Source organism: Cherax quadricarinatus, chromosome 51 (genome assembly GCF_038502225.1).
Source record: "Cherax quadricarinatus isolate ZL_2023a chromosome 51, ASM3850222v1, whole genome shotgun sequence".
Taxonomy (NCBI): Eukaryota; Metazoa; Arthropoda; class Malacostraca; order Decapoda; family Parastacidae; genus Cherax; species Cherax quadricarinatus.
This window is the reverse complement of record NC_091342.1, coordinates 23,606,667-23,632,870: the sequence shown is the minus strand read 5'-3', so window position 1 is coordinate 23,632,870 and position 26,204 is coordinate 23,606,667. Positions and strand designations below refer to the sequence as shown.

The window sequence follows — 26,204 nt, the reverse complement described above, 5'->3', positions numbered from 1 at the left end:
ACAGGTGTAGTTGGGAATTTAGCTGTGCTGGATGTGTTTCATTCATGTACTAACACAGGAACCCATCAAAAGAATATTTGTATAACTACTAAACTTTAGGTAGGAAAATAATTTCTTAAGATGAAATTTTTTTTTATTATTATCCTACTGGCCGATTCCCGCCAAGGCAGGGTGGCCCGAAAAAGAAAAACTTTCACCATCATTCACTCCATCACTGTCTTGCCAGAAGGGTGCTTTACACTACAGTTTTTAAACTGCAACATTAACACCCCTCCTTCAGAGTGCAGGCACTGTACTTCCCATCTCCAGGACTCAAGTCCGGCCTGCCGGTTTCCCTGAACCCCTTCATAAATGTTACTTTGCTCACACTCAAACAGCACTTCAAGTATTAAAAACCATTTGTCTCCATTCACTCCTATCAAACACGCTCACGCATGCCTGCTGGAAGTCCAAGCCCCTCGCACACAAAACCTCCTTTACCCCCTCTCTCCAACCTTTCCTAGGCCGACCCCTACCCCGCCTTCCTTCCACTACAGACTGATACACTCTTGAAGTCATTCTGTTTCGCTCCATTCTCTCTACATGTCCGAACCACCTCAACAACCCTTCCTCAGCCCTCTGGACAACAGTTTTGGTAATCCCGCACCTCCTCCTAACTTCCAAACTACGAATTCTCTGCATTATATTCACATCACACATTGCCCTCAGACATGACATCTCCACTGCCTCCAGCCTTCTCCTCGCTGCAACATTCATCACCCATGCTTCACACCCATATAAAAGCGTTGGTAAAACTATATTCTCATACATTCCCCTCTTTGCCTCCAAGGACAAAGTTCTTTGTCTCCACAGACTCCTAAGTGCACCACTCACTCTTTTCCCCTCATCAATTCTATGATTCACCTCATCTTTCATAGACCCATCCGCTGACACGTCCACTCCCAAATATCTGAATACATTCACCTCCTCCATACTCTCTCCCTCCAATCTGATATTCAATCTTTCATCACCTAATCTTTTTGTTATTCTCATAACCTTACTCTTTCCTGTATTCATCTTTAATTTTCTTCTTTTGCACACCCTACCAAATTCATCCACCAATCTCTGCAACCTCTCTTCAGAATCTCCCAAGAGCACAGTGTCATCAGCAAAGAGCAGCTGTGACAACTCCCACTTTGTGTGTGATTCTTTATCTTTTAACTCCACGCCTCTTGCCAAGACCCTCGCATTTACTTCTCTTACAACCCCATCTATAAATATATTAAACAACCACGGTGACATCACACATCCTTGTCTAAGGCCTACTTTTACTGGGAAAAAATTTCCCTCTTTCCTACATACTCTAACTTGAGCCTCACTATCCTCGTAAAAACTCTTCACTGCTTTCAGTAACCTACCTCCTACACCATACACTTGCAACATCTGCCACATTGCCCCCCTATCCACCCTGTCATACGCCTTTTCCAAATCCATAAATGCCACAAAGACCTCTTTAGCCTTATCTAAATACTGTTCACTTATATGTTTCACTGTAAACACCTGGTCCACACACCCCCTACCTTTCCTAAAGCCTCCTTGTTCATCTGCTATCCTATTCTCCGTCTTACTCTTAATTCTTACAATAATAACTCTACCATACACTTTACCAGGTATACTCAGCAGACTTATCCCCCTATAATTTTTGCACTCTCTTTTATCCCCTTTGCCTTTATACAAAGGAACTATGCATGCTCTCTGCCAATCCCTAGGTACCTTACCCTCTTCCATACATTTATTAAATAATTGCACCAACCACTCCAAAACTATATCCCCACCTGCTTTTAACATTTCTATCTTTATCCCATCAATCCCGGCTGCCTTACCCCCTTTCATTTTACCTACTGCCTCACGAACTTCCCCCACACTCACAACTGGCTCTTCCTTACTCCTACAAGATGTTATTCCTCCTTGCCCTATACACGAAATCACAGCTTCCCTATCTTCATCAACATTTAACAATTCCTCAAAATATTCCCTCCATCTTCCCAATACCTCTAACTCTCCATTTAATAACTCTCCTCTCCTATTTTTAACTGACAAATCCATTTGTTCTCTAGGCTTTCTTAACTTGTTAATCTCACTCCAAAACTTTTTCTTATTTTCAACAAAATTTGTTGATAACATCTCACCCACTCTCTCATTTGCTCTCTTTTTACATTGCTTCACCACTCTCTTAACCTCTCTCTTTTTCTCCATATACTCTTCCCTCCTTGCATCACTTCTACTTTGTAAAAACTTCTCATATGCTAACTTTTTCTCCCTTACTACTCTCTTTACATCATCATTCCACCAATCGCTCCTCTTCCCTCCCGCACCCACTTTCCTTTAACCACAAACTTCTGCTGAACACTAACACTACATTTTTAAACCTACCCCATACCTCTTCGACCTCATTGCCTATGCTCTCATTAGCCCATCTATCCTCCAATAGCTGTTTATATCTTACCCTAACTGCCTCCTCTTTTAGTTTATAAACCTTCACCTCTCTCTTCCCTGATACTTCTATTCTCCTTGTATCCCATCTACCTTTTACTCTCAGTGTAGCTACAACTAGAAAGTGATCTGATATATCTGTGGCCCCTCTATAAACATGTACATCCTGAAGTCTACTCAACAGTCTTTTATCTGCCAATACATAATCCAACAAACTACTGTCATTTCGCCCTACATCATATCTTGTATATTTATTTATCCTCTTTTTCTTAAAATATGTATTACCTATAACTAAACCCCTTTCTATACAAAGTTCAATCAAAGGGCTCCCATTATCATTTACACCTGGCACCCCAAACTTACCTACCACACCCTCTCTAAAAGTTTCTCCTACTTTAGCATTCAGGTCCCCTACCACAATTACTCTCTCACTTGGTTCAAAGGCTCCTATACATTCACTTAACATCTCCCAAAATCTCTCTCTCTCCTCTGCATTCCTCTCTTCTCCAGGTGCATACACACTTATTATGACCCACTTTTTGCCTAAAGTATGTTTATTCTCTTCTCCCAGGCTGAAGGTCCCCCAATTAACAGAAAAAGTAGTACCTTCCTACACAATAGTTTTAAATATTTTTTCTTATTTTTTTATGAATGCATTAATGCTTTGTGTTAAATCAGGATAGTGTTAAAAATTAGTCCCCCCCCCCAAAAAAAAAAAAAAAAAAAATTCTCTACCATATACCTAATATAGTTTTGCATACACAGTTTATGGTTATACTGCAATAAACATTGAAAATAAAGGGGTCAGAGACACAATTTACCCAGTAGATTTTGCCCATTATTTTATATGCCCATTATATAATGGTTTGTTATACTGAGGGTTTACTGTATGCTCATTTTGTGCATGCAGGTACCATCCGATTTACGATCAAGCTTGGTTCCGACCAACTGGTCGTAAGTCAAAATGGACATAAGTCGAACCTTACTACTGAATATCAACATCACACTTTTGTAATAATTTTATGTTATTGTTTTATTTTGGTATTTAATTTTTTCTTAACTTTTTATGCTGTTAGTACTGTATTTTATACCATAAGGTTTAGGATAAACACTGTGTACAACACAAACAGTTGTTTATTTCCCAGAAATTTGGCATAAACACATGGTCGTAAGTCAAGTGGTCGTATGTCGAGCAGGTCGTAAGTCGGATGGTAGGTGTATATGTACATAGTTTTCATATATGTTTGGTAGATATTGGTCAAGAACCATAGATATAACAGTGGTGATTTTCTTAAGAGTGAATTATAAATAATATTTTCTCTCAGTAAGTTTCTTACCGAGTGTATTCCTACCATATGTGAAATTTAACTATGGCATCCATGAGGAATGTTAGTGATGCTGGAGGTGCCAAGAAGATGAGTAAGCATGACTCTTTGAATAATACTATTGAAAGAGTGCTAATTATAGATATAGTACAGTGGAACCTCTGTTGTAGACTTTAATTCATTCCAGATGTCGATTCATCAACCAAAATGGACGACCACCAAAGTAGTTTTTCCTTTAAAAACAATGTATTGTAAATAGAGTTAATCCATTCCAGACCCCGAATGACAATATCGTAATTTATTAAAAATGTACTAACTACTATATAAAATGAATACTAAAAGAAACTTTAACTGAAATACTGTACAGTAAATGAAAATCTAACTGTCTCTTACCTGTCAGAGGAGAGCTAATGGCATACTAGAAGCAGGAGGTGGAGGAGAGGAGGGGGTATGTTACTGCTTGGAAGGAGAGTCACCTTCTATTAATATGTCATGCAACTGTCCTTCTGGTGTTGTTTCTCTTCCTTGTCTCTTTTCACCACTAATACCTTGTTTTGGCTCACTGGTTCTTTGTCTCACTAAAAACTTGTCCAGTGATTTTTGTTTCAGACTCCATTTTAATACTTGTCTAAACTGAGACATTACACTGTCATTGTGCATATTAGTGAGACAAATGGCCACTGCTTTGGATGGTATTTTTCAGAAAACTCCTGCACATTATGCCATTTAGCACACATTTCCTCGACATGTTCATTGGGCACATCATCCCTTCCCTCCTCTTCCTCTGATGACTGCTCCTCTGCTGCAGTCTGTTGCTGCTCCTTCTGAAGGTCTACAAGATCTGTGGTGAGTTCAGTTCTGTGCTCCTCTACCAACTCCTCCACATCATCTTCAGTCACCTCTAGGCCCAAGGTCTTCCCCAGGGACACAGTATCCTCTACCGGCTCAGGCTTATCTTCAAAGCCTTCAAAATCCCTGGCTGCCACAAAGTCAGGCCATAATTTCTTCCATGTTGACAGCATGGTCCCGGAAGACACATTTCCTCAGGCTTCGTTTATAAGCCTCAAGCAGGTGAGGATATTGAAATGGTCCTTCCAGAACTCCCTGAGGGTTAAGTTTGTTTTTGAAATGATTTCGAAGTACCTTTCAAAAAGTGCTTTGGTGTAGTTTCTTGAAGTTAGAAGTGCCTGCTGGTCCATGGGCTGGATGGGACGAGTGGTGTTAGGAGGCAAGAACTTCACAGTTGTAAAACTGATCTCCTCCAACAACTCATTTTCCAAGCTTGGAGGGTGAGCAGGAGCATTATGCATCAGTAAAAAGGCCCTGAGTGACAATTGCTTTTTAATGAGGTACTTTTTTGACAGTGGGGGCCAAGAGCCAATTTATTTTCATAACATTGTTCTTCTTAAAAACTCACGGATTTGGGGAATGATAAACAAGTAAGGGCTTCAATTTTTAGTCCCCCTCACTGTTGACACACTGCCCAGTGCTCATTCTTTGAGCACTTGACCCGAGCTGTTCGCATTGTTGATTGACAACAAAGAGAACACACGAAAACCAGGACATTTTTTTCTCAAATTCCTCATTTGAAAACCAATTTGTTCGGCAAGTAATGCAGTCAACAACCAAAGTTCCGCTGTTTGCTCTGTCTGTGCTTATCAAATGATTTTGGATATTATCAACACTCATCTCATTTCTAGATACTAACCTTGGCTCTGTAAAGGAATACCTGTGATGCTAGAGGTGCCCAGAAGTATTAGTGACTGATGAGAATGAAGAAAGTGATGCAGACTGCCTGCAATTACCTTATACAGGAGGGCCCCATTTGTACAGCTCTTAGGATCCCAACCCTATATAATAATAATATAATGATAATAATAATAATAATAATAATAATAATAATAATAATAATAATAACAATAATAATAATAATATCTTTATTTACTACAAGTACATGGAAAGCATATAAATCTATAGGGGAAGGACGGCGGGGTAGGGGTCGTCCTTGAAAGGGTTGGAGAGAGGGGGGTAAAGGAGGTTTTGTGGGCAAGGGGCTTGGACTTCCAGCAAGCGTGCGTGAGCGTGTTAGATAGGAGTGAATGGAGACGAATGGTACTTGGGACCTGACGATCTGTTGGAGTGTGAGCAGGGTAATATTTAGTGAAGGGATTCAGGGAAACCGGTTATTTTCATATAGTCGGACTTGAGTCCTGGAAATGGGAAGTACAATGCCTGCACTTTAAAGGAGGGGTTTGGGATATTGGCAGTTTGGAGGGATATGTTGTGTATCTTTATATGTGTATGCTTCTAGACTGTTGTATTCTGAGCACCTCTGCAAAAACAGTGATAATGTGCGAGTGTGGTGAAAGTGTTGAATGATGATGAAAGTATTTTCTTTTTGGGGATTTTCTTTCTTTTTTGGGTCACCCTGCCTTGGTGGGAGACGGCCGACTTGTTGAAAAAAAAAAAAAACATGATATATAAGCCTAGTTGACAATAATGACATACTACTACAGTATATAGAAAGCCCTTTGTTATGCTGACCATTTCGGGCAAATTAGGTCCCAGGATGTGACCTGCACCAGTTGACTAACACCCTGGTACTCATTTTAAACTGATGGGTGAACAGGGACAGTAAGTAGGTGTCATATGGAAACATGTCCCTAATGTTTTCCATCCGTACCGGAGGAGATTTGAACTCTGGACCTCAGTGTGTGAGCTGAGTGCACTAGCAGTTGAGCTATGGTAAGCAAAAATCTCCAGCAGATGGAAAAGAGAATATTTTCATTATTGAATGTGTTTAAAACGTCTGATAACGTGCTCATTACACCTAGGCTTATATAAAAACAGACAAAAAAGTAAATAAAATACACAGTACATACAATGCTTACCTTAAAATATAGTGCCAGTCGTCCTTCCCTTACGCAACTGTTGTACAAAAATGGTGGAAAACAGGTAATAGCATGAAACATAATGAACAATGGCTCATTTGAAAACAACAAAAATTTGGAACACTGAAAAGAGGATGCTGTATATGTAAGGCCCGCCTGTATAGGGATGAGACAATGCCAAAATTTTTGCTTATACAGTGGACCCCCGGTTAACGATATTTTTTCATTCCAGAAGTATGTTCAGGTGCCAGTACTGACCGAATTTGTTCCCATAAGGAATATTGTGAAGTAGATTAGTCCATTTCAGACCCCCAAACATACACGTACAAACGCACTTACATAAATACACTTACATAATTGGTCGCATTGGGAGGTGATCGTTAAGCGGGGGTCCACTGTACTAATACAGTGGAACCTCAAAAATCGAACTTAATCGGTTCCAAGAGCTAGTTCTAAATTCGAAAAGTCTGAAATTTGAAGCAATCTTTCCCATAAGAAATAATGGAAATACAATTAATCCGTTCCAGAAACCCAAAATTATTCACAAAAAAATACATTTTATAGAGATTAATTACAGTTTTACATACACACAACAAATGCTATAGTCTTTAATTATGTATAGTAATATAAAATAACATTTTTACTTACCTTTGTTGAAGATTGGTGATGACATCTGGAAGATAGGGAGGAGGGGAGAGGGGGTTGGGGTTATTGTTTGGAAGGAGAATCCCCCTCCATGAGGATGACTGAGACAGAAACAGACGACTGTCCACAGTTGTATGTTTCTGTCTCACAAAATAACTGTCCACAGTCCTCTGTACATCCTGGCAAGCTCAACAAGTCTCACTCCAATCTCATACTTCTGTATTATTTCCTTCTTCACATCTATGGTGTTTCTCACTTTCTTTACCACAGGGGTACCGCTAGCAAGTTTCTTTGGGCCCATGGCAGCTTATTTCACAGCCCCACAAGCACTAAACACAATTAAATAATTGTAAAATGTGTGAATGAGATCGCAGGTTAGTGTTCACTCAAGCATAAACAAAGCTAGACTGCTCACGGGGACGTGGATAGAGCGGGCCAGCGGACAGGTCCTGTACCCGGCGGTCCGAAAATAGGGGCGCGTTCGATAATAGGGACACAGTTTGTCCGAAAAAATGGTCTTATTTTCGAAACGTTCGATATGTGATACGTTCGATTTTTTAGGTTCCACTGTACCTAATTTTATGCTGATGCCAATATGTATAGGGCAAGGAGGAATAACATCTTATGGGGGTGAGGAAGAACCAGTTGTGGGTGTGGGGGAAGCGACTGGGGCAGTGGGTAGAATGAAAGGGGGTAAAGCAGCTGGGATTGATGGGATAAAGATAGAAATGTTAAAAGGAGGTGGGGATATAGTTTTGGAGTGGTCAGTGTTTTTATTTATTAAATGTATGAAAGAGGGTAAGGTACCTAAGGACTGGCAGAGAGCATGCATAGTTCCTCTTTATAAAGGCAAAGGGGACAAAAGAGAATATAAAAATTATTGGGGAAGAAGTCTGTTGAGTATACCTGGTAAAGTGTATAGTGGAGTTATTATTGAAAGAATTAAGAGTAAGACGGAGAGCAGGATAGCAGATGAACAAGGAGGCTTTAGGAAGGGTAGGGGGTGTGTAGACTAAGTGTTTGCAGTGAAACATATAGGTGAACAGTATTTAGATAAGGGTAAGGAGGTTTTTGTGGCATTTATGGATTTGGAAAAAATGTATGATAGGGCAGATAGGGGGCCAGTGTGGCAGATATTGTAAATGTATGGAATAGGAGGTAGGTTATTGAAAGCAATGAAGAATCCTCATGAGGATAGTGAGGCTCAGGTTTGAGTATGTAGGCGAGAGGAAGATTATTTCCCACTAAAAGTAGGCCTTAGACAAGGATGTGTGATGTCACCATGGTTGTTCAATATATTTATAGATGGAGTTGTAAGAGAAGCAAATGCTTGGGTGTTGGCAAGAGGTGTGGGGTTAAAAGATAAAAAATTTAACACAAAGCGGGAGTTGTCACATTTGCTCTTTGCTGATGACACTGTGCTTTTGGGAGATTCTGAAGAGAAGTTGCAGGGGTTGGTTGATGAGTTTGATAGGGTATGTAAAAGAAGGAAATTAAAAGTGAATATAGGAAAGAGTAACCTTATGAGGATAAAAAAAAATAGATAATGGAAGATTGGATAGCAGATTGGAGGGAGAGAGTATGGAGATGAATGTATTCACATATTTGGGAGATGATGAGTCAGCAGATGGGTCTATGAAAGATGAGGTGAATCATGGAATTGATGAGGGTAAAAAGGTGAGTGATGCACTGAGGAGTCTGTGGAGACAAAGAACTTTATCCATGAAAGCAAAGAGGGTAATGTATGAAAGTATAGTTACAACAACGCTCTTGTATGGGTGTGAGGCATGGGTGGCGAATGTTGCAACAAGGAGAAGGCTGTAGGCAGTGGAGATGTCATGTCTGAGGGCAATGTGTGATGTGAATATAATGCAGAGCATCCATAGTTTGGAGAATAGGAGGAGGTGCGAGATTACCAAAACTATTATCCAGAGGGATAAGGAAGGGTTATTGAGATGGTTTGGACATGTAGAGAGGATGGAATGAAATAGAATGACTTTGAGAGTGTATAAATCTGTAGGGGTCGGCCTAGGAAAGGTTGGAGGGAGGGGGTAAAGGAGGTTTTGTGTGCGAGGGGCTTGAACTTCCAGCAAGCGTGCATGAGCATGTTAGATAGGAGCAAATGGAGACAATGGTTTTTAGGACTTGAGGTGCTGTTGGAGTACAAGCAAGGTAACATTTATGAAGGGATTCAGGGAAACTGGCAGGCTGGACTTGATTCCTGGAGATGGGAAGTACAGTTCCAGCACTCTGAAGGAGGGGTGTTAATGTTGCAGTTGTATAACTGTAGTGTAAGCATGCCTCTGGCAAGACAGCGATGGAGTGAATGATGATAGAGGTTTTTCTTTTTTTAGGCCACCCTACCTTGGTGGGAAACGGCCAATGTGGTAATAAAAAAAATAATAAATAAAACCAATAACGACACCAAATCCATCAAAATTAGCCGAGACTCACTGATACTGGTACCAATACCAATACTTTGGCACATCCCTAATCCCATATCATTTCTTTTTTAACTCAATGCCCATTTCCCACCAAGACAGGGTAAGCCAGGAAGAAATCACGTTTACTAATATTCACCCCATTGTCATCCTCTTCTTTCAACAAACTGGCCGTATCCCACTGAAGCAGGGTGGCCTACAAAGAAAAAACGAAAGTTTCTCTTTTTAACTTTAGTAATGTATACAAGGGAAAGGGTTACAAACCCCTTGCACCCGGCATTTTAGTCACTTCTTATGACACGCATGGCTTATGGGGGAAGAATTCTGTTCCACTTCCCCATGGAGAGCATTGTCATCTTTATAATGAAAATGGAGGAATGATAATAAAGGATGGGGAGGGGGGATAAAACCAGTGCATACTGTATATCATATTGCAAAACTATGTCTTTAGCATGCAGACATTACACTCCTTCCCTGCTCTGTATTATTAGAGATAACAAGGTTAGAGGGAGGGGGTAAAAGAGATTTTGTGAACGAGAGGCTTGGACTTTCAGCAAGCATGTGTGAGCGTGTTAGATAGGAATGAATGGAGACGAATGGTTTTTGGGACCCGACGAGCTGTTGGAGTGTGAGCAGGGTAATATTTTGTGAAGGGATTCAGGGAAACCGGTTAGCCGGACTTGAGCCCTGGAAATGGGAAGTACAGTGCCCGCACTTTAAAGGAGGGGTTTGGGATATTGGCAGTTTGGAGGGACTTATAAACTGTTGTATCTGAGAGCCTCTGCAAAGACAGTGATTATGTATGAGTGAGGGGAAGGTGTTGAATGATGATGGAAGTGTTTTCTTTTTGGGAATTTTCTTTCTTTATGGGTCACCCTGTCTCAGTGGGAGATGACCAACGTGTTGAAAAAAAAAAATAAGAAAATAAAGAGAGTATCAAATGAGTAATGCAAATTATGACCTGGCAAAAAGAATGTCAAAGACATCAAGACTGCAGGGTAAACTAGACCAGAGATGCATTTCAAAATACAGTGGACCCCCAACTTATGATATTAATCCGTTCCAGAGAGCTCACTGTTGGACGAAATTATCGTAAGTCAAATTAATTTTCCCCATAAGAAATAATGGAAATTCAATTAATCCATTCCAGACACCCAAAAGTATGAAAAAAAATTTTAACAGATGAAATATACATTTTCCTAAGCACAAAAAGAAGGATACATGCACAATATACTGTACTAAATGAAGAATAAATGACACTTGCCTTTATTGAAGCTGTAGTGATGTGTGATGAGATGAGAGAATGGGAGATGGGAGTGTATTAATTTTAATGCCACTGGGAACAACTTGAGAGTCACTGGACCTCTGTCACACCAAAAATCTGTCCATAGAGCTCTGTACCTCGCGTTCCTTTAAGATTTTTCCTAAAGTGGTTCGCAACATTGTCATTGTAAAAGTCACCAGCACGGCTTGCAGTAGTCCAATGTATGACCCACAGCTGGGCTGTGGGTCATACATTGGACTGCGTGCGATTAGCAGTAACAGCCTGGTTGATCAGGCCCTGGTTCACCATGAGGCCTGGTCACAGACTGGGCCACAGGGGTGTTGACCCCCGGAACACTCTCCAGGTATACTCCAGGTAAACCATGTACACTTGATTATTGTCCTGACAACCAATAATTTACAACCAATGCTGCAGGGTAATATTATTTTTTTTTTTTATTATCACACTGGCCGATTCCCACCAAGGCAGGGTGGCCCGAAAAAGAAAAACTTTCACCATCATTCACTCCATCACTGTCTTGCCAGAAGGGTGCTTTACACTACAGTTTTTAAACTGCAACATTAACACCCCTCCTGCAGGGTAAATTGGCATAAAATGATCTGAAGTTTTGCACAGAGGTTTGTTGTTACCATACAAATAATGCCTGAAAAGTGCAGCTTGCATCTCTAAAATTTGTATTTTTTCATTGATCCCTATTGGACATATAGCAGGCATGTGTGAGCGTGTTAGATAGGAGTGAATGGAGACGAATGGTTTTTGGGAACTGATGAGCTGTTAGAGTGTAAGCAGGGCAATATTTTGAGAAGGGATTCAAGGAAACCAGTTAGCAGGACTTGAGTCCTGGAGGAGGGAAGTACAGTGCCTACACTTTAAAGGAGGGGCTTGGGATATTGGCAGTTCAGAATGACATCTGAACTGTCATATCTGAGTGCCTCTGCAAAGACAGTGATTATGTGTGAATGATGGTGAAAGTGTTTCTTTTTTGGGTCACCTTGCCTCGGTGGGAGATGGCTAACGTGTTGAAAAAAAATATATAAACACACACAAATCATATTTAAAGCTATCCACTTACTTGCTTATGTAGCTTACTTGCTTATTTGTAAACTTTTATTGTGTTACATGTAGGAGCGCAAGCGAGAAACCTGGACTCATCGGCGCCTGGAAAATTTGAAGGATGTAATAACTTATTTCACCATTATTAAATCAAACAAAGAGTTGGAGCATGGCAAACATTTCTTCATACCTACAGGACTGGCAGCCTTTACACCTTTGATATTTAAGGTATGTTATGACACAGGTATAGCCTTCTCCTGCTCTTGGTCTTAGATCATAATCATCTTCCAGTCTTATAATGTAGTTGTTTTGTTTGTGGTCTGTTTTCCTTGCCATAGTCACATTTAGTAGCATATAACAGTATTCTTAATAGAAAGTGATCTCTCTTTCCAAGTGATTTTGATATTTTGTTGAGAATTTATTTGTCTTTTCCACATCCAGTTTGTGAGGCATATAACACTTTATTATTATATTAACCCTTTCAGGGTCCAGAGGCCAAATTTCAAAGTGTGCACCAGGGTCCAAGAATTTTCAAAAAATGATTTTGTTATTTTTTCTTATGAAGTGGTAGAGAATCTTTTTCTGAAGGTAATAAAACAAAAAGTACGAAATTTAATGGAAATTTGATGAAATTGTGCTCTCGTGAATTTTGATGTGTCAGCGATATTTACACATCGGCGATTTTACCGACTTTGACTCCCACTTTAGGCCAATTACATTATTCCAGTCAACCAAATTCTTAGCTGTTTCACTAGTATTACTTCTATTCTATCGACTGAGCACAAGAAATCACTACAAAATAAAGTGATCGGAAATTGGTAATTTGGCCAATTTAACACAAGTTCAAAATATTCCAATTTCAAAATAGGGCCCAGAATAAACAATGCAGGCATTCCTGGCACTAAATTGACATTTCCTCTGTTCATTAGTTACATTTTCAGTCTTCACAAATGAATTCCAGTTTGATTTTTTCTTCACATAATGAATTTTATTCAAACCAAAAATAGAAAATTTATGTTATGCAATATTGTAATAATTGTATAAATAATATCACCACATTTGTGAACATATATTAGACCCATCAGCTGGCATGTATTAGACGTGTGAGGTCATTTGTTTACTCTTGAACATTGGCAAAAGTTTAACATTTCCGCTACTTTGAGCTCAGTTTCAAGCCATTTCCGGTACTAAAACCAATCAAAATCATATCTATTTCTGTAATATATCTTCCATTCTATCAAATGAGATCAAGAAATCGTAAATACAACTGTAAAAAACATACAAAAAAACAATGCAAAGTTGCTGTTTTAATCGAAAATTACGGTCTCGGTTTTTTTTCTCATTATGCACTGTGTGCTGCAGGATTTGTTTTATGTGGTGCACACTTACCACACAGATGTATTCTCTCATATCTAGACCTAAATTTACCACTCACAGCTTATCAGAATGAGCTGAGCTCATGGCGTAGATCTACGGTTTGGACCCTCAACTCAAAGCTGTAGATCTACGGCACGAACCCTGAAAGGGTTAACACAAAGTCTTAATACAGTGGACCCTCGCCTAACAAACGCATCGCATAACGTTAAATTCGCCTAACGATACATTTTAACACTAACTTTTGCCTCGGCTAACGCTAAAAAACTCGCCTAACGATATTCGTTCTCGGGTACCAATTAATATCGTTAGGTGAGGGTCCACTGTATAATGAGAATTACAATGAATATTTGTTTGTCTTTCCAGCCTCTTAAGTTATCAAGCTCAGTTTATTTTTATGCTGTATTTCCTAGAAATTTGTAGGAGATATGTTCCTAGAGGTCCCAGTAAATTCAGGAGGCCCAAATACCACTAAATACTATCTATATTTAAAAAAATTATTTTCCATGAAAATTTTTTGTCTTCAGGACTTTTTTCATATTTCCCGGCTTCATAAGTTTGCTATTACTCAAATTAAATTTTAGCATCTATATATTCAACTATTCCTGATGTCTATTCTAGTGTTCCTGCAGCCTACATTTATCTTTTTAAATCTGTATTCTTATTATTTTGAAAGCTGTAAACAAGGATATGTAGGAGTTAATTCCAATTGTCAAGTCAAAAATATGCACTAGAAACAACATAGAACCTAGCACTGATTCTTGTGGAACTGTCCTAGTAACACTCCATCATCCTGATTTTCCATCCCTTATAGTAATTTTTTTATTTTGTGTGTGTTTTTGTAATCTTGTCTTTCTAGTACAGTGGGACCTTGACTTACGAGTTTAATCCACTCCAGGAGCTAGCTCATAACTCAATTTACTCATATTTCAAATTAATTTTGCTCATTTAAATTAATTGAAAAGCCATTAATTCATTCCTGCACTCTGGAGAGACGAAAAACAGTACTTGAATATGACACTATTATCAATTGTACGGCTTATTTATCTATCTATAGCCCCACTCTACAAAGGGGGCAGTAAAGCAATAGCAAAGAACTATAGACCGATAGCACTAACATCCCATATCATAAAAATCTTTGAAAGAGTCCTAAGAAGCAAGATCGCCACCCATCTAGAAACCCATAAATTACACAACCCAGGGCAACATGGGTTTAGAACAGGTCGCTCCTGTCTGTCTCAACTATTGGATCACTACAACAAGGTCCTAGATGCACTAGAAGACAAAAAGAATGCAGATGTAATACATACAGACTTCGCAAAAGCCTTCGACAAGTGTGACCATGGCGTAATAGCACACAAAATGCATGCTAAAGGAATAACAGGAAAAGTTGGTCGACGGATCTATAATTTCCTCACAAACAGAACACAAAGAGTAGTAGTCAACAGAGTAAAGTCCGAGACAGCTACGGTGAAAAGCTCTGTTCCACAAGGCACAGTACTTGCTCCCATCTTGTTCCTCATCCTCATATCTGACATAGACAAGGATGTCAGCCACAGCACCGTGTCTTCCTTTGCAGATGACACCCGAATCTGCATGACAGTGTCTTCCATTGCAGACACTGCAAGGCTCCAGGCAGACATCAACTAAATCTTTCAGTGGGCTGCAGAAAACAATATGAAGTTCAACGATGAGAAATTTCAATTACTCAGATATGGTAAACACGAGGAAATTAAATCTTCATCAGAGTACAAAACAAATTCTGGCCACAAAATAGAGCAAAACACCAATGTCAAAGACCTGGGAGTGATCATGTCGGAAGATCTCACCTTCAAGGACCATAACATTGTATCAATCGCAGCTGCTAGAAAAATGACAGGATGGATAATGAGAACCTTCAAAACTAGGGATGCCAAGCCCATGATGACACTCTTCAGGTCACTTGTTCTATCTAGGCTGGAATATTGCTGCACACTAACAGCACCTTTCAAGGCAGGTGAAATTGCTGACCTAGAAAATGTACAGAGAACCTTCACGGCGCGCATAACGGAGATAAAACACCTCAATTACTGGGAGCGCTTAAGGTTCCTGAACCTGTATTCCCCTCTAACGCAGGCGGGAGAGATACATGATTATATACACCTGGAAAATCCTAGAGGGACTAGTACCGAACTTGCACACGAAAATCACTCGCTACGAAAGCAAAAGACTTGGCAGACGATGCAACATCCCCCCAATGAAAAGCAGGGGTGTCACTAGCACGTTAAGAGACCATACAATAAGTGTCAGGGGCCCGAGACTGTTCAACTGCCTCCCAGCATACATAAGGGGGATTACCAATAGACCCCTGGCAGACTTCAAGCTGGCACTGGACAAGCACCTAAAGTCGGTATCTGACCAGCCGGGCTGTGGCTTGTACGTTGGTTTGCGTGCAGCCAGCAGTAACAGCCTGGTTGATCAGGCTCTGATCCACCAGGAGGCCTGGTCGCAGACCGGGCCGCGGGGACGTTGACCCCCGGAACTCACTCCAGGTAATCACAATTCATCTGACATAATAAGCAATATTATTAACATAGAAACATGATATGCACTCTAGAATGAATAAAATAGGCCATAATATGGTGGCAGAGGCAGCGGTGGAAGCGTCCACCATTTTCTGTCCAACTTTGACTATAGAGTATCTTCCCATGCTCTTACTGTAAGAGAAAATGGAGTATTTTTGAGGCTAACTGCAGTAGATCACTAGTTTTCTAAGGAAAACACTGAAAATATCATTTATAAACACATAATAAATCATAATACACTACAGAATGTAAAGAAATAATAAACTGTTCATATAAAGTGTATATGTACTTATATGGAGACAAAGAAGGGAATGTATGTAAGTATAGTAGTACCAACACTCTTATATGGATGTGAAGCTTGGGTGGTAAATGCAGCAGCGAGGAGACGGTTGGAGGCAGTGGAGATGTCCTGTTTAAGGGCAATGTGTGGTGTAAATATTATGCAGAAAATTCGGAGTGTGGAAATTAGGAGAAGGTGTGGAGTTAAAAGCATTAGTCAGAGGGCAGAAGAGGGGTTGTTGAGGTGGTTTGGTCATTTAGAGAGAATGGATCAAAGTAGAATGACATGGAAAGCATATAAATCTATAGGGGAAGGAAAGAGGGGTAGGGGTCGTCCTCGAAAGGGTTGGAAAGAGGGGGTAAAGGAGGTTTTGTGGGCGAGGGGCTTGGACTTCCAGCAAGCGTGCATGAGCGTGTTAGATAGGAGTGAATGGAGACGAATGATACTTGGGACCTGACGATCTGTTGGAGTGTGAGCAGGGTAATATTTAGTGAAGGGATTCAGGGAAACCGGTTATTTTCATATAGTCTGACTTGAGTCCTGGAAATGGGAAGTACAATGCCTGCACTTTAAAGGAGGGGTTTGGGATATTGGCAGTTTGGAGGGATATGTTGTGTATCTTTATACGTATATGCTTCTAAGCTGTTGTATTCTGAGCACCTCTGCAAAAGCAGTGATAATGTGTGAGTGTGGTGCAAGTGTTGAATGATGATGAAAGTATTTTCTTTTTGGGGATTTTCTTTCTTTTTTGGGTCACCCTGCCTCGGTGGGAGACGACCGACTTGTTGAAAAAAAAAAAAATGTACTTAAACAACTGGAGCATAGATAGTGGCGGAGGTTGAGTGTAGGGGAGGTAGAGGGTGGGAGATTCGCAGTGCAGTATATGATGTTAGTGGCCCTGTAAACCTCCAGCAACAACATTGTTTTGTTTTATTGCTGAACTTAACTCATACAATTTGTTTTATCACTTAACTGATACAGTTTGTTTTGTTAAATCACTGAACATAACTGATACAATTTGTTTTGTTAAATCACTGAATATAGCTGATACAATGTGTTTTGTTTAATCACTGAACATAACTGATACAATTTGTTTTGTTTAACTTTTCACTTCTTTCACTTGTTCTTACTTTTCACTGCCTCGTGCCTTCTCTCAGATGATACCCTCAGTCATGGTATCTCCTGCGAGCTGCTTCTTTCTCAACCATGTCAGCATCAGCTCCTCCATCTTTTCATGGACAGAGGTCCACTGCTTACCGGACGTTTTGAAATCAGCTGTGCTAACTAGCAGCAGCATTCATAATTATTATTATGTATGTATTATGTACATAATATTTACATAATTGTAATAATAATTATTATTATTGATAATTTAGGAAACTGAAGCTCCACCATTATTATAATAATTATTATGTATTTTTATTTTTATTATTATTATTATTAATTTAGGGAACTAAAGCACATATCCAATTCCCTAGATCAAGAGACCCTCACCAGAGTCAAGGAACCTAAATTATCAATAATAATAATAATTATTATTACAATTACGTAAATATTATGTACTTAATACATACATAATAGTACGTAATTATGAATGCTGCCACTAGTTACTGCAGCTGATTTCAAAACGTCCGGTAAGCAGTACACATGTTTGCATCGCTGTGGGAGCAGTTCTCTCCTGCTTTTCTTGCATTTTTGACAGTCATTTGGCCAAATTTTGCTTTTCTAACCATTGGTCCTAAGAAAATAAGTGCAAAGGGCAGTGCTGAGAAGAAAAGACAATGATTACCATGGAATTAAAACATGAACTCATAGATAAACATAAGCTAGGTGCATGAGCTGTTCATTTAGCCAGACAATACCAGCAAAGTACATCTACTATATGTACGATACTAAAGCAGCAGGAGTCGATAAAGGCTATAGCGCCAGCCAAGGGTGTTACAATAATGTCTAAGCTGCGGACATTAGTTAGAGTATGTAGGAAAGAGGGAGATTATTTCCCAGTAAAAGTAGGCCTTAGACAAGGATGTGTGATGTCACCGTGGTTGTAAGAGAAGTAAATGCGAGGGTCTTGGCAAGAGGCGTGGAGTTAAAAGATAAAGAATCACACATAAAGTGGGAGTTGTCACAGTTGCTCTTTGCTGATGACACTGTGCTCTTGGGTGATTCTGAAGAGAAGTTGCAGAGGTTGGTAGATGAATTTGGTAGGGTATGTAAAAGAAGAAATTTGAAAGTGAATACAGGAAAGAGTAAGGTTATGAGGATAACAAAAAGATTAGGTGATGAAAGATTGGATATCAGATTGGAGGGAGAGAGTATGGAGGAGGTGAATGTATTCAGATATTTGGGAGTGGACGTGTCAGCGAATGGGTCTATGAAAGATGAGGTGAATCATAGAATTGATGAGGGGAAAAGGGTGAGTGGTGCACTTAGGGGTCTGTGGAGACAAAGAACTTTGTCCTTGGAGGCAAAGAGGGGAATGTATGAGAGTATAGTTTTACCAACACTACTGTATGGGTGTGAAGCATGGGTGATGAATGTTGCAGCGAGGAGAAGGCTGGAGGCAGTGGAGATGTCATGTCTGAGGGCAATGTGTGGTGTGAATATAATGCAGAGAATTCGTAGTTTAGAAGTTACGAGGAGGTGGGGGATTGCCAAAACTGTTGTCCAGAGGGCTGAGGAAGGGTTGTTGAGGTGGTTCGGACATGTAGAGAGAATGGAGTGAAACAGAATGACTTCAAGAGTGTATCAGTCTGTAGTGGAAGGAAGGCGGGGTAGGGGTCGGCCTAGGTTGGAGGGAGGGGGTAAAGGAGGTTTTGTGTGCGAGGGGCTTGGACTTCCAGTGGGCATGCGTGAGCGTGTTTGATAGGAGTGAATGGAGACAAATGGTTTTTAATACTTGATGTGCTGTTGGAGTGTAAGCAAAGTAACATTTATGAAGGGATTCAGGGAAACCGGCAGGCCGGACTTGAGTCCTGGAGATGGGAAGTACACTGCCTGCACTCTGAAGGAGGGGTGTTAATGTTGCAGTTTAAAAACTGTAGGGTAAAGCATGCTTCTGGCAAGACAGTGATGGAGTGAATGATGGTGAAAGTTTTTCATTCTCGGGCCACCCTGCCTTGGTGGGAATTGGCCAGTGTGTTAATAAATAAAAATAATAATAATAATAATAACAATAATAATAAAATAATAAAAATAATTATAAAAACAATAGAGCTTCAGTTCCCTAAATTATCAATAATAATATTTATAATAATAATAATTATTACAATAGTGATAAAGCTTCAGTTCCCTAAATTAATAATAAGAATACATATTAAAACAACGAGAGCTTCAGAACGAAGCCAACTCAGTGAACTCTTTACTTAGCTGTGGGAGCAGTTCTTTCCTGCTTTGCACTGTTTACCTCACTGTGGGAGCAGTTCTCTCCTGCTTTGCTTACATTTTTGACAGTCATTTGGCCAAATTTCACTTTTCTAAGCATGGGTCCTAAGAAAGTAAGTGTAAAGGACAGTGCTGAGAAGAAAAAGAGGATGATTTCCATGGAATTAAAGCATGAAATCATAGATAAACAAGAGGTGTCCAGGTTTTGGGTTGAGGGGGAAGTGGGCTCGTAACTCAGAGCAAAAATCGACCGATTGACGGCTCATATCTCAAAAAACTCATATGTTGGGACACTCGTAAGTCAAGGTTCCACTGTATATGTTTTGATAGATACACTGATTTTTGCTGATTAATATAGTATTTCCATCACCAGGACATACTTGGCTGTCAAGTATACACTTGCCTAGATGAATGTGACAAAGCAGTAGCAGAGTATGCCAAGAAGTATGGTGCCATGGGCATCCTAGGCCAGGATTCTGATTACATAATTTATAACACAGCTCATTACTACTTCTCCATAAACCATTTAAACCTTGAAACCCTTGATACTATCATGTATGACCGCAATGCTCTGTCTCGGGTTCTACACATCAGTGTTGATCAACTGCCTGTGCTCTCCTGCTTAATAGGTAAGTAACTGATTCTGATCTAATCATCTGGAATAATTTTGAATTTTAAAAATTCAGTCTGTAGGAATTCTGCTTTTAATATCCAGATACAGGTTTTGAGTTGGGGTTCATTTTTATGCATTTCAGTATAAATTACAATAAAGCTAATGCAACAAAGATCAGAAAAATTACAGAGTGGATAATGAGAACTTTCAAAACACTTGTGCTTTCATATCTAGAATACTGCTTTGTATTCATAGCTGCATTCAAGGCAGAGGATATCAGAACCAGAAAATGTACAGAAAACATTTGCAGCCCATATGAAGAGAGTGGTGAGAGAGTGCAAAAGGAGAGCAGATGATAAAGTGGGAGAGACACTGTCAAGAAATTTAAATGAATATAAGAAAAAATTTTGGAGTGAGTTAAACAAGTTAAGAAAGCCTAGGGAACAAATGGATTTGTCAGTTAAAAACAGAGTAGGGGAGTTAGTAGATGGGGAGAGGGAGGTTTTGGGTAGATGGCGAGAATATTCTGAGGAACTTTTAAATGTTGACGAAGAAAGGGAGGCAGTAATTTCATGTACTGGACAGGGAGGTATACCATCTTTTAGGAGTGAAGAAGAACAGGATGTGAGTGTGGGAGAGGTGCGTGAGGCATTATGTAGAATGAAAGGGGGTAAAGCAGCTGGAACTGACGGGATAGGATTGAATGGAGACGAATAGTATTTGGGACCTGACGATCTTTTGGAGTGTGAGCAGGGTAATATTTAGTGAAGGGATTCAGGGAAACCAGTTATTTTTATATAGCCGGACTTGAGTCCTGGAAATGGGAAGTATAATGCCTGCACTCTAAAGGAGGGGTTTGGGATATTGACGGTTTGGAGGGATATGTTCTGTATCTTTATATGTATATGCTTCTAAGCTGTTGTGTCCTGAGCACCTCTGCAAAAACAGTGATTATGTGTGAGTGAGGTGAAAAAGTTGAATGATGAAAGTATTTTCTTTTTGGGGATTTTCTTTCTTTTTGGGTCACCCTGCTTCGGTGGGAGACGGCCGACTTGTTGAAAAAAAAAAAAAAAGGTCAATAAAGCAGGTTCAAAAGCTACACACCACCCTAATATGGGAGGAAGTGAAAAAAAAAATCCAGTGACAATCAAAATAAGAGCATTGTGTCAACATCTATGGCCCAAAACTCTTCAACCTGCTGTAAGCAGAAGTCAAAAGTATTTCTAGAACAAGTGTAGAAGTTTTTGAAAGGAAACTGAATCATTACCTCTGCCAAATGCCACACTGATCAGGCTGTGAGGGCCATTAGTGCTAATGGGTAATTAAAGCAACAGCCTGGTAGAATAGGCACTCAGTAAGGAAGCTCGGCTATAGGTCAATCTGGTAGAGTACAAAAGCCCTTGGAATCAGTCATAGGTATATCACAGGTATAATTATTTAAGAGCCTCATGTCTCAGCGCCATAATACTTTCAATTTCCCATCTTATGGCATACATTTGCATCCATTTTAAAATTGGATACTGGGGATAGGATTGCAATATTTGTTTATGAAACCTCAGCATTTTTAAGATACAATATGAAAAACTACTTAAATCATTAAGTTCCATGAACTGTTGTGTTTGCTGCCTCCCCATATCATCTGTTTCACCTCAATACTCTATTGACTGTTGTTTTGAGCTAATGCAGCTCAGTGCAGACAAGGCAGTGCAGGTGCATTGGAGAGGGAAAATCAGAGAATAGACTGAGTGAAAAGGAATTAGAGACAATTGTAATAAGAGGTCTACAGATAGATTGCTAGTCCATTAGTCTGTATAGTAATGGTATAATAATAATAATACTTTATTTCAGCATGATACAATGACTGTAATAAGGTGAATAACATTTAGGTGTGCATGCAGAAAGCCTCTTGATATGCAGAGATTTTCATTATGACCTTATATAAATACACTATGGTATGCTAAAATAAAGTATCAGAACAGTAGAGAAATGCAGCCTATCCATGCATGTTTACTATAAAACTCTAGCAGTTTAGTTAACCTTTTCAGTGGCTGTCACATATAACTGTGTCATTGAGGCCAGAGTCCCCTCACTTAGTTCTATGTCATGAGCTCAGGTCACTCAGATAAGCTGTGAGTAGTAAATTTTGGCCTAAATATAAGAGAATGGGTCTGTGTAGTGAGTGTGCACAGTATTAAAAAAATCCTGCCCAACATGGTGCATGATGGGAAAAGCAAAACTCTGACCATGTACAGAGGTACCCCGAGTTTCAGCCATAATTCGTTCCAGAAGGCTGTTCGAGTGCCATTACCGAATGAATTTGTTCTCATACGGAATAATGTAAATTAGATTAGTTCATTTCAGACCCCCCAAAAATACACTTACAATAATACACTTACATAATTGTTCGAGTTGGAAGCTGTACAAAACTCAGGGTACGACTGTATATGGTTTAAAATAGCGACTTTGAGGTGTTTTCATGTTTTTATTGGATGTTTCTTGGTATCATTTGATAAAATGGAAGAAATACTACTGAAATAGAGATGACTTTGGTTGGTTTCATGACCTGAAGTAGCTAGAAATTGAGCTCAAAGTAGAAAGAAATATTTGATTATTTCAATTTTTCTGAGGACAGGTAAGGTTACCCTACACACTCTAGTCTGTATTGTGTATTTTTAATAGGTCTGATGACTCATTTATTGTGTGATTATTAATTTAAAAATAGAAGCAAGTGTAGTATAGAAAAGGGCTTGGGAATGTAATTAATGAAGGGAAGAAATGTTTTAGTGCCAAGACTGTCTTCATTGTTTATTATGGATTTTATTATTAAATTGGTATTTTTTAATTTTGTGTAAAATTGGTCAAATTACCAACTTCTGTGCACAATATAACTTTGCAACTGCATAATTCCATAAGTTTTCCATAAAATTTTGTACTTTTGGTGCCATTACCTTCAGATAAAGATTCTCTACCATTTCAAAAGCAAAATTTTTTTTTTTTTTTTTTTTTTTTTTCAAAAAGTGGACACAGCAGTAGGCACAGATCAATATTAATTTTGGGGATCTGGACAGTGAAAAGCTTAAGAGTGGCACTTAAGTTTGTCATTACCATACTTAATTCTTGCTTGGGGATATGAAATGTGGACTCATCTTGCTTTTATTACCTCTAAAGTTTCCTGGCAACTAAAACAGTTGGTTCATATCAATGATTTATTTATATAAGGTATGTGTTGGAAGATTTGATATCAATTGATAAATTATCACAGTTAACATTATAATTACTTTCCTGATGGTTTACAAGCCTCATTTGTAAAGCCAGTTGCAATGTCCTTCAAGAGTTTTATGTTTGCACTCATGTATCAGGCATAAGCATAACCCATAGAGCTGAGATGGCACATTTAATGTTTAATTTTGTTGTTTGTTATTAAAGGAAATGATGTGATCCGTCAAGAGGATCTGTTATTGTTCCACCAGCAGTCGCTAAAGATGTCAAGTCATCACCACCACCGTCATCATAACCGGCCCCCACCAGAGATTCTAATCCCCAAGGTTGCCACCTTTATCAATACACAACCTTCTATGGATCATCTCCTTCAGCAGCTTCCCCTCCTTGCAAGGTCAGAACTTGTGTATACATTACTCTCAAACCTCAGTAGGGATAAAAGCTAATATAAAAGATATGATTAGAGTTTATATATACAGTGGAACCTCAAAAATCGAACTGCTCCCAACACAACCAATTATGTAAGTGTATTTTTGTAAGTGCTTTTATAAGTGTATTTTTGAGGGTCTAAAATGGACTAATCTAATTTACATTATTCCTGATGGGAATAAATTCATTCGGTAAAGGCACTCGAACAGCCTTCTGGACTGAAGAAAGTTCGATATTTGAGGTTCCACTGTACATATATAGTACTGTATATGATGTCTCAATAATGCGATTAATTGTAGGAGAAAACATTATACTATATTAAAAACAAACAAGTGTGTATTTGTGTACAGGGATTGAATATGAGATGGGATGGAGTATGGAGGAAGTGGATAAATTTAAGTAGTATTTGGGAGTGGACATGTTAGCAGATGGGTCTACGAAAGACAAGGTGGACCATAGAATAGATGAGTGGAAAAAAGGGGACCGTGTTGAGGCATCTTTGGAAATAAAGTATTAAGTTAATCTATGAAGGCAGAAAAAGGGGGATTGTACCAAAGTATAGTGGTGCCAAGATTTTAATGTGGGTGGAAGGCATTGACTTTGAGCATTGTAGTGAGAAGGCATGAAGCAGTGGAGTTGTCATGTTTAGGAGCAGTGTGTGGTGTGAATGTTATGCAAAGAATTTAGAGTTTAGAAATTTGAAGATAGTGTGGGATCACCAAAAGTATGATTCAAAGGGCTGAGGAGGGATTGTTAAGGCAGTTTAAACATTGATAGAGGATGGAGAGGAATAGGATGACAAAGAGGATGTATACATCTTGGGTGGTGGGTAGGAGGGATAAGGGTTGTCCTAGGAATGATTAGAGGGAGGAGATAATAAGACATTTAAGTTTTTGGGGCTTGAGCATCTGATAGGCTTATGTGAGTGTGTTAAAAGGGGTGAATGGATACAAGTAGTTTTTAAAGAAGGTGCTAATGAAGCATGAGCAAAGTTACATTGATGAAGGGCTTCATGGAACCCGGCTAACTGATTTAAGAGTCGTGGAAATGGGCAGGGCAGTGCCTGCACTCTGAAGGAGGGGTGGGGATATTACAGTCTGATTTGTGATGTCAGCACACTTCTGGCAAGACAATAATTGAATGAATGAAGGTGAAGTGTATTTTTTTTTCTGGGGGGGGGGGGGGGGGTTCCCCCTGCCTGGGTAAGTAAGTTTATTCAGGTATACACAAATACAGTTACATAGATTATCATATGCAAAACAACCACTGTGAAAAAATAGTGAAATTCCAAGCACTTTCATGACTTTTCACATTATCCTTGATAATGTGAGAAGTCACAAAAGCACTTGGAATTTCACTATTCTTTCACAGTGGTTGCTTTGCATATTCTGATATCACCTGTTTACTGTGATCTTATTGCATAGATTATCATACATCAGAGCATATGTGTAGAGAACCTAAGATAACCCAAAAAAGTCATTGAGGTAAAAGAAAAAAATTAGAGAGGCAGTGAGAAAGTGGAAAAATATGAACATAAGCTAGACAGTGTTACTGCACAAAAGCAGTCTTGTGTCTAATGCTACTTTATTCTGTATGAAAAATAAAAGAGGACCACCTCATAGTACCTATCACTTAGAGAACACAATATGGCAAGTGCTAAAAAAGCCAGGAAAATAACCCACATAAGGCCAGTAAAGTGTTTAAACTACTGGGAATGCCTTAGAATACTGGATATGCACTCTGGAGTGGAGGAGAGAGATTACTGATAATACTGTACACATGGAATATACTGGAGGGCTTAGTCCCAAACCTACATGCTTTATAACAATGTACTGGAGTGAGAAATATGGGAGGATGTGTATAATGGACCCAGTGAAAAGCAAAGTGCCACAGGGACAATAATTGAATACTGTGTCAACAACCGTGGTCCATGATCATATATCTTGCTACTGGCTGATATCAGAAACATATCTGGAACAAATGTAGAAGTTTTCAAAAGGAAATTGGATTGCTACCTCTTCCAAGTGCCAGATAAACCGGGCAGTATTAGATATGTGTGCCAACAGTCTTCCAGTATCAATTATCTGATTGAATAGGCAGTCATCAGAAAAGCCTGGCCCCAGTTGGGCTGCAAGAACACAAGACCCCTCAAAACCAGTCACATGTATATGTATAATATCTATGGTATTGATATTATATGTACACATTTGATTCATGTACATATACTGC

General features: G+C 39.3%; 1 protein-coding gene across 9 annotated transcripts in view; it reads left to right on the top strand.

Annotated features, from left to right (window-relative positions):
- The window catches only part of LOC128694738 (constitutive coactivator of peroxisome proliferator-activated receptor gamma), a 173,513-nt gene that overhangs the window by 30,037 nt on the left and 117,272 nt on the right, over nt 1–26,204 (top strand). For all 9 annotated transcript variants that reach the window (XM_070095966.1, XM_070095958.1, XM_070095963.1 and 6 more), the window contains exons 4-6: nt 12,185–12,340; nt 20,088–20,343; nt 23,754–23,940. In XM_070095966.1, coding sequence (XP_069952067.1) covers nt 12,185–12,340; nt 20,088–20,343; nt 23,754–23,940 — 599 coding nt within the window. The remainder of the gene's footprint in view (nt 1–12,184; nt 12,341–20,087; nt 20,344–23,753; nt 23,941–26,204) is intronic.